General features: G+C 44.3%; 1 protein-coding gene across 2 annotated transcripts in view; it reads right to left on the minus strand.

The window, feature by feature from the left end:
• The window catches only part of ASCC2 (activating signal cointegrator 1 complex subunit 2), a 28845-nt gene that overhangs the window by 13423 nt on the left and 573 nt on the right, over positions 1 to 14849 (minus strand). Inside the window, exons 1-10 of one of the 2 annotated variants that reach the window (XM_076352768.1) lie at positions 14386 to 14773; positions 12875 to 12974; positions 11030 to 11188; positions 10516 to 10686; positions 8656 to 8785; positions 6651 to 6718; positions 4850 to 4960; positions 3821 to 3933; positions 1681 to 1755; positions 1015 to 1122 (exon numbers count right to left, since the gene is read on the minus strand). In XM_076352768.1, coding sequence (XP_076208883.1) covers positions 1015 to 1122; positions 1681 to 1755; positions 3821 to 3933; positions 4850 to 4960; positions 6651 to 6718; positions 8656 to 8785; positions 10516 to 10686; positions 11030 to 11188; positions 12875 to 12955 — 1016 coding nt within the window. In that variant the 5' untranslated portion in view covers positions 12956 to 12974; positions 14386 to 14773. Of the gene's footprint in view, positions 1 to 1014; positions 1123 to 1680; positions 1756 to 3820; positions 3934 to 4849; positions 4961 to 6650; positions 6719 to 8655; positions 8786 to 10515; positions 10687 to 11029; positions 11189 to 12874; positions 12975 to 14385; positions 14774 to 14849 lie in introns of those variants that run through there. The other variant, XM_076352767.1, reaches the window with a different exon arrangement.

The raw sequence follows: 14849 nt of genomic DNA on the forward strand, positions 1-14849 counted from the left end.
CCTCAGCTCTCATCAAACTGGCAATGAGTGTCTGGAGCTGTCCTTCACTACCTCTGAAGTATATATAGTCCTTAATACCGTGGAATCTGAACACATCACACTCTCTGGTTCCTTTATACTTTCCATATTCCAGTGGGTACTGAAAGGCAATACTCGGGTAAGCAAGGGTAAGACAAGGCTACTATTGCTCCTTTAAGGATTGGACTTATAGCACAGACAGACTGGGTGATTTAGTCCAGATCACAGAGGAAGTCAAGGAAGCAAATCCAGGCCTCTCATAAGGTACCCCAACAGACCCTCCTCATCTTCTTGGACAACGCTCCTGATATCAAACGAGGGAAAATATTCAAGCAGAAAGGGAGCCACAGAGACCAGCAAGCTACGAAACCTGTGACAAGTACAGGCAAAGAGAGACCAGCCCAAGACAGCACTGGCCTTCCAATCACGATCCAGGTTCTTGGCTCTGTCCCCAGTATGCAGCATGATTTTGGGTCATTTCACTTCATTTCTCTATTTTAAAATAAGGATAGTTATACTTGCCTTCATTTTCAGACTATTCACAGAGCTATCGGTTAACAATTTTCACAATAGGAGCGGGGGTAGAACTAGCTAAAGGCACCAGTATCTAGATTTAAAACGACTGTTTTCAGTGATCTATAACACTGCATTGCTTTCACTGTGGTGTCTCAGTCAAGGTGTCTACACACAGCATTAGAATTTACAACTTAGCCATAAACCGAGGTTAGAAAGCTTGTTGGACCACAGCCTTATCCCACTTTAGTGGGGTCAACACACAGCTCACCACACCAATGCTGGATCATACAGCTTCATCTGGGACATTCCTGCTGTGCAGGACAACAGACTTCTGATCTCAGCCAAAGTCATTGGCTACGACCCCAACACAAACAACAGTATCTGTTCAATTCCTCCAGTAAATCTGAAAATGAGGAAACAGTCTCCCCCACAATGGCAATCAAATAACTGGCTAGTACCACAGAGCCCAAGTGCCAATACCTGCTTTCTAAGATGGGCTGCAGACAGACTTGGTTTATTAGGATGTGAAAAGCTTCTATCATCTTCTTCCTGGAATGTGAAATTCTCCTCCACAAATCAGCAAAAACACTTCAGAGAGAGTAAAACAACACACTGTTGGTGTCAGCACAAGAAATCTGAATCTTTAACACATCTTTACTCCAGAGTTATCCCTCCAGAGGAGGAATTTCATTAGCAGAATCATTTCTTTGCTGCAAGGACCAGATTAGAGCCATTTCATTCTCATTAAGGAAAAATCCATGCTCTAAACAAAGTTGGTCTCAATCACCAGTGGTCCCAACAGCTAGACGCGTGATATCTCAACTGTACCAGCACAGTCTGCGCTTTAAAATGAGACCAATCTATACACAGAGATATAATTCGTGCTTTTACACTTTGTTACAATTTAAATGCATCTCCCATCAAGTTTCTTCTTAGACAGCAGTGAAAGAAACCATTAGTCACCCCACTGCCCAGGAAAATTTGGAATTAGAAAAGCCATCTCTTCAGAGTTCTTTGAAGCAGCGTAAAAAAAAAGAGATAGAAAGACTCCACGGAGATGGGTAAAGCAGCATGAAGTGAATTTTTAACTAAGTCCTGGGAGACTTTTATTGAAAAGAAAATGCAAGCCTTTGCAGACATTTTCACCTGCTATCCTCATAATGCCTCTTCTTAATTGCAGATTCCAGCTCAGGAATTGCCAATTCATAAAACGAAGCTAATCTGTAGAAAGGGGCAACAAAACAGTAACTGTCAACTGAGGTTTCAAAAATCATTTGCTAAAAGACAAATCAAGTGGTTAATTTCATTAAATTCTCCTCACTAGCAGTACTCGTTAGCATTACCCCATTTTGTTATTTGTTCCCTGAAACACAAGCAAGCAAATATGCAACAGACAAAGAGCAGCACTCTAAGGAAACCATCAAGGTGTCTCTGAAGATGTAGGCAAAGAAATGCATTTGAAAAGCATCACGCTACTGAACAGGAGAACAATCTGCCCAACCGAGAAACATCCCAAACACAAATCTGCAGTCTGCAAAGAGCTGATATGCTCGAGTCCAACCCGAAACGCTCCCTCCCACTCCAATATCCTTATGGCCCTATCTTGCTGTATGCTAAAACCTGGCTATGAAACAGGCTATGATTTCCAATAAAGTCTCACTGGTCTTGCTACTCAGCTCTGCTCTAGGTGGGCATTTAGATGAAGGTATCCAATATGCAGAAAGCCTAAGAGGATGTTTCAATGGGATGGGGCAGGGAGGAAACAAAGAAAGTTGGTTTGGTCCAGTTTCACATTTTACGTGCCAGGCAGCCCACACAGACCCTTTCCTTCAGAGATAGAGCACCGAGAGACGTGGAGAAATGCCCTCACAGAATAACAGCCAGTACCGCTTCCCGAGTAGCTAGGTGGTACAAATAATGGTTTACAGCACTTTGCACAAAAACCAAGCTGAACTGACGAGCAGAGGCTCCATTAGGAACATTATGTCCCTGTCTCTCATTAAGAGCCAAACATGTTAAATGAGTATCCTAGAGGCAAACGTAGCAGAAGCTGGTTGATAACTTTCAGTCAGCGAGAGAAATTAGCAAGTGCCAGCAGATTGATTCAGACTCGCAGAGGTTCCAAAAAGATGACACGTAAATCAGCTTTCCCTCCCCACACTCCAAAGACCCAGTCATTAGTCCATATTGAGAAGTAACGAAAACGTTGCTGTTGTCCCACTGCACAGAGATCAAGACTATTTTAGCACATCTCTGACATCAACAGTAGAATTAAAAGCAAAAGGCTTTCCTCCTCCGAGTAACCAAGCATGTAAGCAGTGCCGCTTGCCAATCCAAACAGCCACCAGCAGTCCACCAATCTGTTCTTCTTTCAATAACCAACTCGATGACAACATCCAAAGAGGACAGAAACCTACGCACCCTGCACAGGGCAGCATTACTCAGCCTGTGGTCCATAAACCACTGGCAGCTGTAAGACTTCAGAGGTCTGCAACACGATTGGAAACAAAAGCAAAACGCCAACGTGTGTTCGTTCACACTAACAAGCAAACAGAACAGGGGAAATAAGGACAATAAATTAACAGTTCACTTGGTCCTAAACAAAGGCTGTTACAGCAAGACTCTACAAGATGATCTGGGGGCTTAAAATGCCTGGAGCAAGCTGGGTAAGTGCCGCTCAGGGACTTGCAGCCTCTGTGGGAACACGCTCTGCTGTCTGGTCCTTGAGACCATCCTGACTCATCGCCACTGCGATCCAGAGTTGGACAGGGAATTAGCAGTCAGCCCAGCTGTGACAGTGCTGGCTTGTCATCTTCTCCCAGGCACTCAGCTTTTGCCAAACCTCAATAATATGCTCTAACATAAAATTTAGGCAGAACATCAAACAAAAATGTTTATTTTCAGACCCTGATGGACTCTGAAATACTTTCTACTTCCCTTGCTTCGGGTCCTACAGCAGGAAGCTCTTTTTGTCCACAACTCTTTTCTGCTTATCCCTCTCCACCCTTTCCAAAGCACGCCGAGTACTGTTTAGCCGGGTTTTGAAATTGTCATGGTTGCCTGGCTCTAGGATCACTCACAGATTGACAAAGGTGAACATATAACAGACAAACTCTAGACGTCCCTATGTTCATTTATTTATTTTTCTGTCAGTGTGAACCTAGCCGTCTCTATTGCATTAAATCTGTCTACTCTTTTAACGATGAAGGGACTGGGACAGGACACAGCAGCGCATTCAGTATTTTTACTTTGCCAAGACAAGCTCTGTCTGCAGTCCAAGATGTACCTGTAACAAAACTCATGTTTTTGGAAGGTCTGGCAAGCCAATGGGAAGACATCAAGAAACGCCCAGAGTGTCGTGCAAGTGTCGCATAAGTACAGCACAAGATCCTTCAGCTCCTGAGAGAGAAAGAGCAATTACTGAGAGAAAAGCCAGACAAGTTTTCCTAGGAACATAGTATAACTCACTAACAGGGACACACCGTGTTCAGACCAAGCCTTTTTCCTGACTGCACAAAGAGAGTCTGCTATCAGTCAATCATGTTACATGTTACTGGCTCTAGAGGCAGAGACAACATCTCTACTAAAACTTCTGTCCTTTAAAGATCTACCATGCAATCCCAACTGCTCACTCCCATTAAAGGTTCTGTGAAATTACGAGAATCCTCAGCATATCCTGTTTCGGACAGTGGCTTTGTCCTCAACATATCTGCCACATATAGTATTCTTCCCCATTAGCTGGAAGCACTGCCCAGCAGTAATACAGGAGTTAAAGGGATGATTTCAGTGGTCCATTTCAGTGCGAGATGCATTTCCAGGGTAGCTGTAACAACTCCCACACACAAACTGTATGTCTAAGATTTTGTAGAAGACCACTGACATGGGGCCTGTCTTTGTATAGCACCCAGCAAAAAAAACCCTCTTAATTAACTACAGTTAAAGTACACGGTTGTTAAGCATTTCTGAAGGGAAAAAAAAAAGCCAACTCTGATCCCTGTCAGGGTTACGTGGAGACTTCTGTCAGATACTCTGTTACATTACTTACAAGCTGGTTAAGCGAAAAAGATGCCAGGTTTAAAAAGAACCCACGATACAATGGATATGGTTGAAATGCACACGAGCAAAGCAACCAGCTCATGGTGGAAAGGCTTTATCATCAAGTCATATGACAAACAGTGAAACAATGACATGGAATCATGTGCTGTATGAGCCACCGGTATTTGGGAACAGAATGACCCTCTGCGGTCTCGCTGCTCCATGGACTGTTCAGCCTGCAGGACTACAAACAGTAAAGTGCAAGGAGCAACAGTTCTACCTGGAGGGGCATGTTCCCCGGAGTCACATTTACTTTTTCTTCCAATTTCTGGGGCTCAGCAGAGGCTCCTTCACACTGCAAACCACACTTATGCAAAATATTGTTGAACACCTAAATCAAGAGAACACCACAGTGTTAAAAGAGACAGGAGAAAGCAGTGGGACATGCTTTATCTTGTCAACAATCACTGCTATGATCACGTATGCAATAGGGGACTATTTCCATACAGCACGGAGCTGTGTAAGATGAAAGCTGCAACAGGCTCTTGCAGGCTGCAGCAGGAAGGGCCACACTGCACTTCTGAAACTCCTTGCAACTTGCAAGTAATTTAAGTGCAGCTGCCTACGGTTGTGGCGCCGAGACAGGGATTGCAGCTAATCCAAATCCTTAGCTACGTGAGAAAAATCTGCCAACAAGGCCAGCGCTGGGAGGCCACCCAGGATCCCTATTTGCAAGGGAGTAGTGAGACAACTGGGAAGTTAACACCACCTCCTGCTTACGAGCTAGTCCCAAAGCCTTCCTGCCCTATCCCCTGAGGTTAGCAGGACAGATTTTGTGGCTCTCGTTTACAAACAAAGAATCCGGGGAGAAGCCGATAGAATTAGGTTCCGGATTGCTGACAACCTTTGGTGTAGGACCAGCTTAAAAGCAACTCCTCTACATTTGCACCTTGAGAGATTTGTCAATCCCTCCTCCCAGAGATACATGAGTGGGGGGCTAAAGGTACTGAAGGCGCATACTTGGGGTTAATATTACTCTTCTACAGGGCATGTAAAGCTCCTAAACCTGCACAGGTATCAACTCCTTTCAGTGACAGTGTAAGCACATAAATAGTTTTATGGATCAGTAATGACACATCTTCCTTTGCGCTGTTACATCCATACACTTGAGAAACACCACAGGTATTAACCCTGCAATGGTTACCAAAACACACAGTAAAGAAACCAGTGTTCTGCAGAGAAACTGCTCTGACACGGTACATCACGAAAAGCAAATGGAATCTCTGCTGTCCTCCCCAGTAATTCATTTGAAGGTTTGGTCTTGCATCCTAGAATATTTTTTAAACATGGTATCACCTCTGAGATTTACCTTTAACAGTTTCTTAATGCACAGAAAAAAAGAAGAATGTGGGCTTTCAAGAAGTCAAGTGACATTATAGCTGTCTTGGGGTAAACGGTATCTTGGGTTTGTTTATTTTTGTACATAGGTGAGCCTTTTGAGGACATAACCATGACATTTTCAGGGTACAAAGATGTCAAGGCACCTTGATTTCTCAGGTTAAACGTGAATCCTGCTTACTCAGTCTGGGGAATATAAAAGCTGCTTATAAAAATGGAAGCTTAGACATGGAGAGGTGCTAAATACCTTTTGTATGGCAACAGTGCATCCCTTCCAACAGACTCTCATTTACTCCTGAGAACCTGCAGCGTTAACACGAACCCATTCTACTATGTCAAGTCTTAGCTACCTCTCACGGTCTCTATTTTGTTAAGTTTCAATGCTTCCCCCGCTTGGGAGGGGGGACACGAAGAATACTTTTTGAACTGCCTAATGAAAATTCCTTGAGATTAACTGCAGAGAAGGCCAGAAGCTGAAGGACGGCCATAGGAAATAGTCATCAAGTAATAGTTCTAGGTAAAGGTTCAAAACCTACCTGATGCACATTAGCATAAACTAGAGAAAGTAAGCAATAGCGCTTACATTCTGCCTGCCTATGACCACATTTGCTCCCTTCCACCCTCTAAGCTATGCCACGTGTCCAGATAAAACCCGAGCCCTGGGCCAAGCAGGAAGGCAGTACCTGGAGGACAGTGGGCAGAGTTTCGTCTAGGTCACTGAAGTAACTGGGCTGCTGAGTGAAGATATTTTCTGAGGGGGGAAAGAGACCATTTCCCATTAGTTCAGACACTCATGCCAACAAGCAGATTTGCACCAGAAGATGTACTTGTATTATTACTGACACACCCCCCCCCCTCCAGATACAGCTAATAATCATTTAGGACATGGGCACAGGCTCATTTCTCAACTCGTGCACGGGGCCTACTCCTATAAAGCTGGCCCATCAACTCTTCAGTGCAGCTGGAGAACTGGTAATGAGAATATGCTCATCAGAGCAGAGCAAGCGAGATGTTAAGATGATTCACGCCCCAGAGGCTGAATCAATGAATAATGCAAATACTATCGCTAAACGTTCCTAGTTCCTTTATTTGACAACTGGAGTTGACTTTTAATTACCGATAACAGTTCAGCATACACTGGAAAGTGTTCTGCAGAATATTTCTTAAAGGTAATGAGGCTTTAGTAATACCTGCTATTATATTACTAGGACTTCATTATCTTTACAAAATACTCCACTGAGTAATGGCGTACCATAATTCCTCACCGAGTAAGCACAGAGGCTGCCTATTTTCCTGTGAATTACTGTTCAGATGATGAAAATTAACAGATTTCTCCAGCAAGGACAGAGCACAGGTAAGAGTTATGAGACAGGTTTCAGAAAAAATTATACCCTGAGAAGAACCTAAGGTTTATCAAGTTATGAATTACACACCAGAACGGCTCATGCCATTACTGTCACAACATAATGCAAATAACCAGGTGAACAAATCAAGGGTCACTTGCACGCAGCATTATTGCGCTGCACTCCAGAGCATATGTATAATTCAAATGAGGTTTCATACACTTAGGTCTCCTTCGGAATATTTTAAGACCCAGATAATCTAAGCTTCATATCTGAAAGAGAACTGTATCTTGTCATGCCTTCTTTCCACCTCTGAGGCTTGACAGATGAATTTACAGTGGAAGTTACTGAAAAAGGATAAAGGGATTAAAAAAATGCAAAAGGTTTATCTAAGCTTTTCTGGTCTGGAAATTTGGCTGCATCACATGATCTCTAACGCTTCCCATGTTAGTCAACTTGGAAATGAGACAAAAACAACCACCAAAGAAAGGAAAAAGTTTCATTACGTGAACTGCAGACAAAGTGGGTTAGAATTTAGGAAGAAGAGCTCATTTAATCCGAGGCTAGGTACTCTTCCGTCTGTGCTCAGGTAGATGTTAAAGATCACAAGTGGCTCCCTTGTGAAGAGAGCACAGGATAAATACAGAAGCTAAACCAATATGCCCTGTCTTCATTATGCAGGTTCTAGCGTCCAAAGCTGAGACGTTACTTAATATGCCCTTGCCACTAAGACTGTCTGTACATATAGAGAGAAATCTAGGGACAAGCACAGCTTGAGCAATGCTCTGAAGCGCTTTGTGGTTTGAAGGCATTATATAAATCAATGTCTGCATTGAAATTTCAAGTTCTCCCACTTCATAGACCAGTGATTACCTCACGGTGCACGTTTCACTTGGCTCCCAACTCTGGGAACAAAAGCACTCACATGTGCAGTTGGACTGTGCCCCATTTTCTAACCCTCCTCCCTCCCTGCCCAGAAATTGAGTTGTTTGCCCCTTCCAATCTCTACCAGGATTTTAGAGAGCCCTCATGGTCCTCTTACAGTGGCTGAGGACACATTCAATTGGCATGGGAAACAACTGCTGAGGCATGACTGAGCCTTGGTTCACGCCTGACACCATGAGCCCAGCTGAGGACAGCTAAGCAGCAGGACACAATGCTTTCCTTGACATAAGTGAAGTTCACAAGAAAAAAGTAATCTGATCCAGAAATTATAGATTCTAGTTGCTACTGAACAATTCATTTTCAGAGCAGTAACACTGGTATAAAACCCCACTCGTTACTTGCCATCATATGAGTAAGCAAAAGCCTAAGTGCAACAAGTTGTTCCTTGGCTTTAACTAACCAATCATCTTCTGGAGCAGGAGACCATTTCCTCTCCCAAAAAGCACACAGAGATCCAGAATCTTAGGGATGTCGAACAGGAAGTTATTGTAAATAATTTTTCCAAAGACAGAGGGAGTGATAAAATGATCCTACAAAGAAAAAACAAAAGGTAATTTAAAGGATAATCCATATCTTACTCTGCAAGAACTGCAATATTATAATGACACCTGCAAAAACATCTCTCAAAAGTGTATTAAGGATTTTGTTTCATAGAAGGCAGCAACTCTGCTCACACCAGCTTCTGCAGAGCCCTCCATCCCCACATTCCCAGCTGCTTGTCACTGCCACTACACCATCCACCCCACTGGCCTCGCACCACTCGCAGGGCCAGGCCGCACCATGAAATGAACCGATCAACCTGAAAGTTAAAACAAAAAGCTACCTACAGTTCGTTCAGTTCCCAGACCTGGCTCACGACATAGCCAAATAAACAGCTGAGCTGACACAAGAACGGCTCAGCTCAGGAGTAGGAACGAGTAACCAGGCATAGGAACAGCTTAACTGGCACTGGCACTGAAAAAAATACATGCGAGATCACAGCCTGAGGCTATTGGTGCCTGGATTCTACTCTTCCAGGGTACCAAAGACAACTGCATCAGTGACAAGTAGGAAGAAAACCCAGGAACTGAAGCTCTATACCCTGACTGCTAGAACACTGTGTCAAAAACACGTGACTCGTAACACTGAAGGAATTTCTTCTAAAATTCTAGATGACAAAAATGCCATCGTCTCTGACACTGAGAAACAAGCAAGCTAAAACGTGATTTCGGATTTTCAGAAGACAAATTTGCCTATGATAGCAAATGTTTTCAATCACAGTGGAAGGTAGTACGCACATTTTTCCTGCTAAAGCAGAGGGACAGGGCTTTACGCTGGCTAGGTTCAATTTCTAGAACTCCTGCTGACTGCCTGCATGACAACAGACCTTTCATTCTCTTCAAATTACTCAACTATAAAATGGTTTCAAATGCTTGCCTGCCTCATTGGAGCGGTAAGATTTAATCAGATCCTGGAATGAAAGACACCATAGAGGTGTCGAGTACTTTTGCTGAAGTGGTGCCCGCTGCGGGCTCCAGCATTCCTTCTACCTGTTCCCACCCCAGTCCTCCAACTCCCGCTCCAAGAACTTTCCTCAAAATGTCCTGAACGTCACCACTGTGATAATCAAGAGAATCGGTACATCACTAAATAACACATCATGAACCAATGAGGCTATCTAGGGAGTAATTGCTAAAACACAAGGTGCCTCACTCATCCTGCCCGAAGGCCTTGTGAAGATTCCGCAGCTGCTCACGGGAGCTGCACTCACACAATTAGGGCTGAGCACATCTTTCAATTACGATGCCAAGAAAACAGTAATTTAGAGCAATTCCACTGTGTGTCGAAAACTTGGGGAAAGTTCAGGGAGAGACAAGTATTAGCACAGATTGCGTGACGCTGCACGGCACAGAGGACGTGGCATTGAGGGAGCGAGCGCTCAGCTGCTGTCGGCCTGAAGAGCCTCTGTTCCATGCAGCTGTACAAAGGCCAACTTGCTCTTTCCCCCCCCCCCTTACAGCGATGTATCATACCACCACACGTGGCTAACCTGCTATTACTTAGTTGATTGCCTGGATCTCCTTCCTAAGAAATCATTGCATAGTTCAGATACTTCAGCTCTGAGTGGTTATCATCTCCATGTGGAGAAACAGACTGATAAAAATAGCCAGGGAGAGGCACGCAGTTGGACATGCAAGTAAGAAACACGTTTAATTCCCCTAATTGTCTTTTTCCCCAAGTTATACAGCCTGGAGCACCTGCAAGGCAAAGAAATATTCACCTTGGACTCCTTGTGAGTGGACATTCTGAGGAAAGTCAGGAAGACACTCCGATGAAGACATTTCTGCATGTCATTCACCTCTGGATGGCAATCCAACAAGGCATCAAACTTGCGAGGGGCATAGCACAGGTAGGAATCCAGACATTTCTGAAGTGTCTCATCAAATATTACCTTGAGCAACGAGAGACAAGAAAATGGAAAGAAGGGCATGCCACACATTCATAGGTTGCACTCATGGGCAGCCCAGCTGAATTTAAAAGCAAGCTAAAACATTCAAGAGTGCTAAAAGGATTCACATATGCATCAAATACAAGCAAACTCTTAAAATCCACAATGAAAAAATCTATAGGGAAATACTACTTTCTTTGCACTCTAAGGTGCAGTAATTAAAATGCTTGACAAATGACATAATGAACATATACAAGTCTTTACGAAAATGATTTAAAGTTCATGGCTTTTACAAGCGTTTAGACTGTTCATGCTTTTTCTCCAGTGTCCACAAAACAATTATTACCTGGCACCAAAATTTGTCATGAGGCAAAGCCAGAAGCCAGTTCAGGTCATCTGCAATGAATTTTGCTCGCTCCAAGAATTCTTCCACTAAAGCAGGGTCTCTGACAACAGGTGGCGGTCTGTATAGCACAAAAGACCGATCTGCTTTTATTTCTGGGCGCTGCAGAAAGCCAAAACACTGTATTAAAAACACAGACCGAGTAACAGGAACGCCCAGTTACCGTTTGCACTGCTCACTGAATTTTAGGAAACCAACACAAAATTCCACTTTAGTACAGTTTGACATTCAGTTCCCTGGTAACTTCTCGTTTTCTAATCTTTCAAGGCAGCAGATCAGGGGGTTTGTATCCTTATTTATCAGCGATATTTTCAGACCTTCATAATTTGGTAGATGTTGCTCCTTGCATTCTATTAACCAAAAGCCTTGCAAAGCAATCCTCCCACACCTTCAAAACAACAGCAGCTTAATGTCATGCCTTTGAAGTGTGGCCTATACTCTCTCTTTTTTCTCCGAACTGGTTCTTGCACAACATTCCATGAAGTCAAACTGACATGACCACGAAATACAGAGAAGAAACATTTCACTACCCTTCCCAAGGGTTACTGAACAGGCTTTGCCCAAATACTCCCATCCTAGAATAAGAATCATGTTGAGTAGCGAGCAGCAGCTTCGAGCTCTGCCTCAACCCACACCTATGCCGTTGTGGTTTAACCCCAGCTGGCAACTAAGCCCCACCCAGCTGCTCGCTCGCTGCCCCGCGGTGGGATGGGGGAGAGAATCAAAAGGGTGAAAGTGTGAAAACTCGTGGGCTGAGATAAAGACAGTTTAACAGGCAAAGCAAAAGCTGCGCATGCAAGCAAAGCAAAACAAGGAATTCATTCGCTCCTTCCCATGGGCAGGCAGGTGTTCAGCCATCTCCAGGAAAGCAGGGCTCCATCACGCCTAACGGTGACTTGGGAAGACAAACGCCATCGCTCCGAATGTCCCCCCCTTTGTCCTTCTTCCCCCAGCTTTATATGCTGAGCATGACGCCATATGGTGTGGAATATCCCTTGGGTCAGTTGGGGTCAGCTGTCCTGGCTGTGTCCCCTCCCAACTTCTTGTGCCCCCCCAGCCTGCTCGCTGGTGGGGTGGGGTGAGGAGCAGGAAAGGCCTTGACTGTGTGTCAGCACTGCTCAGCAGTAATGAAACCATCCCTGTGTTATCAACACTGTTTCCAGCCCAAATCCAAACCACAGCCCCATACCAGCTACTGGGAAGGAAATTAACTCTATCCCAGCCAAAACCAGCACATATGCCCAGGGTGAACCTCCTCACAAGCAAGCAGCATTAACGGCAGGTCCCACTTCTGCAACATGCCGAGGCGGCTCTCTCCACACCTTCTTATTTCTGGGAGAAAAGGGCAACTGTGGATTTAATTTTCTGATTTCACCAAGCTGAAGCCACATGGCGGGAGGTCACGGGATGCAGTAAGTGGATGGACTTATCCCCATGCTACAGCTCAGAGCTAAACTTCACGCAGAGTTTGCAAAAGCTCCCAAAGCATTCTCTCTATTGCAGCAAAGTTTACATTGCTAGTCAGGCTGTTCCTCAAAAGAATAAGGGGTTCTGGGAGAACACAGCTTACTATAGATGTTGAGCACAGTAAGTTTTCAATTACCCACCATTGAAATAAAATTCTCAACTATCTGAACGCACTAAAACACGAAGAAAACAATTTCTTTAATGTGGAAGCTGACCAAATTTCATAATATCCTGGACCAAGGGCTAGTTTTGCCCAGGCCCAAATATATGACAATTATTTGTTACAGGTCTTGCTTGGCTTTCAGGAAAAACACAGCTCACCAGTGCCGGTAAAGTTCTCAGCTTCCCTGTCTTGGGATCCTTCTCTGTCAGCTGGAGTTCATCCAGTGGCAACGCTGGCATCGTGATGACTTGTTCCTGCCTTCAGCAAACAGAAAAACAAAAGCGGCACAGGATGCGTTTTACAAGGTCAACCAACCAAAAGCATAACAAAAGAGGCCACAGCCTTACTGCAACACACATACACACAGTGGCTGGAAACATATTTACGCAAAGCAATTTGTACACCACCCAAATGCCAAACCTCGAGGGAATGCTCAAGAGCCAGCTGCACACGCCTCAGAAGAAACCTGTAACGTGGTGCTACACTTTCACCCCTGCTCCTTACTGAGAGGCCACAGATATCTTCCAGGACAACAAAAAGCATTTTGGGACATTGTTTAATACGGGAGCTTGATATTTAAATCTGGTTCCTGAAGAGTTGGGCTGAACTCTGCTTTTGCAGTCTCTTTTAATGCTTGCGGTCTATCTCCTGACATTACAAACCGGAGAGGCAATCAAAAGACATCCTGCCAACATACTATTAAAAGAATATTTTCGGTGCTTACGTGGCAGAATCACTCAGTACTCATCCGGGTAAGGCACACAGGGTAGGCCTACAAAACACAGCCTTCCTTTCCCCTGCCAATGTCCCACGTGCGCACAAAACCATACTTTATTCTACAACAGCATTTTTAAGCTCAGAAATAGTTCAGTTAGCTTCTGAAGTTAACTGTAAGTCAAACCTTAGAGTAATTAAAAAAATTATGTGCATCGTTTAAAAAATTCAGCTCTTAACAAAAAATGAAAACTGCTGGTTAGCAGAGCTTTTAATTTCTTGGGGTTTTACAGCATCATGATTTCTGCGAAATGGTACTAAAAAGTTATGTTCTTGTTAAGATCCAAGATCACAAGTCTCCTTATATGCATATTTAACTGCGTTCCCATTGCCTGGGCAGAATAACTATTAAAACAAGAGAAGCGTCCCTACAGCTGAACAATACTGATTCAGGAGCAAGATCACAGTTTAGACAGCAAGTGAAAGAGTAACACTGCTGGTTCCAGAGAATTTGTCACCTATGGGCTTAGGCAAAAATTGTGTCATCTAACATTTTAGAGCTCGATTTTTCACGAAAAAAGAGAAATTACACTGGAGCAATGCCAACATATTGGACAGCTTAGAAAACTTAAACTAATTATGTCTTTCCAAAGGAGTTTAAAGATTAGAATATTGACAAAAGCGTTGTCAATTTTTTTTTAACGATAAACAATTTCTTTGAAAAGCACACTTTTCAGCGGAATAAGCCAAGGTGGTTTTCAGTTCTCATCATATATTTAATTTGGCTCTTAGAGTTTCTAGAGTCATTCCGAAAACTACACATAGAAGCGTGTGTTCGCAACACGGAAAAAACACGTCAAGTGTCTCATTTCAAGCCCCGCCAAGCATCAAACTCTCCAGTCCAAATCAAAAACATCTTGGAAGAGACAGGCCCCCCGGCAAAAAGCTTATTCACCTGGAGAAGAGAATAACCCTGAGTATGGAATATCCTCGACGCAGAGAATCATCCCCGATCACTATCGCATGCTTTTCCCCCCCAAGAGCTTTGGCCTGCACTACAGGGACGTGACGAATTTGTCGTGCCCCGTGATTTCAGGCACGCAGCATAAAAGCCGAACAGCCCTGACAAAGAATACAACAAACCAGACTTTTGCCCGGGGAACTTGCTTTCACAGCTTCAAAAGCGTTCTCTGCCCTGTACTTCCCACTGTCCACCGAGGGCCACAGACACGGGGACGTCCAGGGCGAGGTGCACGCTGCGGGGGCCGAGGCACCCACCGCAGCCCCGCTGTGAGGGGAAGGGTGCCACGCTGCAGCTTCGCTACCAGCAGCGGCGTACGCTGGATGGACCGCTGAAGGGTCGGCCGAAGCCCAGGCAGCCCTCTTCCCTTTACCTGCTTGGAAGTCACCGGTCCCGAT

Source organism: Aptenodytes patagonicus, chromosome 15 (assembly GCF_965638725.1).
Source record: "Aptenodytes patagonicus chromosome 15, bAptPat1.pri.cur, whole genome shotgun sequence".
Classification (NCBI taxonomy): Eukaryota; Metazoa; Chordata; class Aves; order Sphenisciformes; family Spheniscidae; genus Aptenodytes; species Aptenodytes patagonicus.